The 1,675-nt window shown below is 39.0% G+C and overlaps 1 protein-coding gene across 1 annotated transcript; it reads right to left on the bottom strand.

Annotated features, from left to right (window-relative positions):
- Positions 1 to 92: 92 nt before the first annotated feature.
- LOC107578573 (COBW domain-containing protein 1-like) lies at positions 93 to 956 on the bottom strand. Its single transcript, XM_016264520.1, has 3 exons — positions 835 to 956; positions 608 to 694; positions 93 to 193 (listed from the first exon to the last, which is right to left on the bottom strand). The coding sequence occupies exons 1-3, from the start codon at positions 932 to 934 to the stop codon at positions 93 to 95; spliced, it is 288 nt and encodes a 95-aa protein (XP_016120006.1). The 5' UTR covers positions 935 to 956.
- Positions 957 to 1,675: the final 719 nt, after the last annotated feature.

Genomic DNA, 1,675 nt, shown 5'->3' with positions numbered 1-1,675 from the left:
CCCCCCTTAGCACCGGTAGAGAAAAAATGCTGGCGCCGTGCCTGCCGCCCAGCCCTATTTTGTCCTAGTATTTAGTAGTAGTCTGAACAACCTTACTTCACAGAGCAGCACAGGCAGCCGTTCCTCAGCTCCAGCCACTCCTCATACAGCTCTCCTGCCTGACTGACAGCTAAAGACTTCTCCAGAGCACTGCCTGCGGGACAGGACAGCACAGCACAGGCTCAACCTCTCAGTAGCAGCCCAATATTGCAGTCTCCAGTTAGGTCATTTATAATCTCTGCACTTTTGATCAAAATGTTCATGAATATGGTCCAAATGACAAAAAAATATGGCAAAATGTTAATGGTATAATTATAAAACATCAAAAAAGATAACCATGTTAAAAAGACCAAATCACAATAAAAATGTGGGTCTTCCACAAGCAATAAGGTCCTACTACTCTACTGCACTAATTAAGGAAATAGGGAATGCTTTGCTGCCCTCTCCTGGTCATAACAGTAAGATATCCTGAGACTGTCAGCACTCAGGACACATAAAAGCATCAAGGCATAAGAACTAGACTAGGGGTCTTTTGATTGCTTATTTGTTTGCTCATTTTCTAACTTACCTTCACCAAATTCATTAAGAATGACAGCTATTCGTTTATTATGTTGCTCTGTTAATATGTAGTTCAAAAGTGTTGTCTTTCCAGCACCTGTATTTGGAAAAGAGAGAAATAAAGTTAAGCTACTGGGGAAAAAAGCTATTCATTTTAAGTATACAATAACACATATTTGCATTAAGCAAAAAAAATAAAAAATAGTTTTGTTTTGGTATGCTTTTTTCTATGCTGACCCAAGTATCCAGTGATGATGGTAACAGGTATCTGAGCTGTGGGTCCAGTTGACTTCTCCTTAATGGGAACTAACTCTGGACATTCATCCTCTTCCTCCATTACTGAGAACTCCTGAACTAAGCAGAGTCTATAAACACACAAACAGGAATTCAGAGTAAATGGGGTTTATAAAAATGTACGGCATGACATGACAGGATATTCATTTTTCAGTGAGAAGATTACTCTGATTAGGGGCATCTCACAGGGGAGGTCAAACATGAAATTGCCATATATTATATTTCACCATGTTTGATAGATACGAGCTGTTAAAAGTTTTTTTTATTTCTTTAATTGCTTAGACACTAAAAGTGGTACTTTAGGCCCACTTAGTGAAACCATTCACTCATATACCTAAGTCTGCAAAACTGCAAGCACATTAAGTGCTTTAAACTCAGTTTGCTATTGTAAAACAAACATTTTGCTAAACTCTAAACAGTTCTCTACATTACACAAATCATTCAACACTAACAGCTCTTTTGTTTCATTTGGGGAACACTGCCATTTAAATGCCACACTCGTTTACTGATGACCTACACCCAGTGATCATGTGTGAAAACAGTGGGTATAGAAAAGGTTTAGCTAATCACCTTCTCAATAGCACACAAAGCCATCTGACTTTCAACTGTGATCAGCTGTGGTCACTTTGATTGGCTCAGCATGAAAAGAGCTTTCTTGGAGCATCTCAGTCCTTGGTGGTGCAACTGAAGCAAAAATCAACTAAGGGTGCCAAGGCACTATCAAAAGATCTCTAGGATTAAGTTGTGGACAGGCACAAGTCAGGAGATGGATACAATTTTTTTT

Source organism: Sinocyclocheilus grahami, unplaced genomic scaffold (genome assembly GCF_001515645.1).
Source record: "Sinocyclocheilus grahami isolate Dianchi unplaced genomic scaffold, SAMN03320097.WGS_v1.1 scaffold10957.1, whole genome shotgun sequence".
NCBI lineage: Eukaryota > Metazoa > Chordata > Actinopteri > Cypriniformes > Cyprinidae > Sinocyclocheilus > Sinocyclocheilus grahami.
Note: the sequence above shows the minus strand (reverse complement) of the source record. Positions and strands in the feature narration are given on the sequence as shown.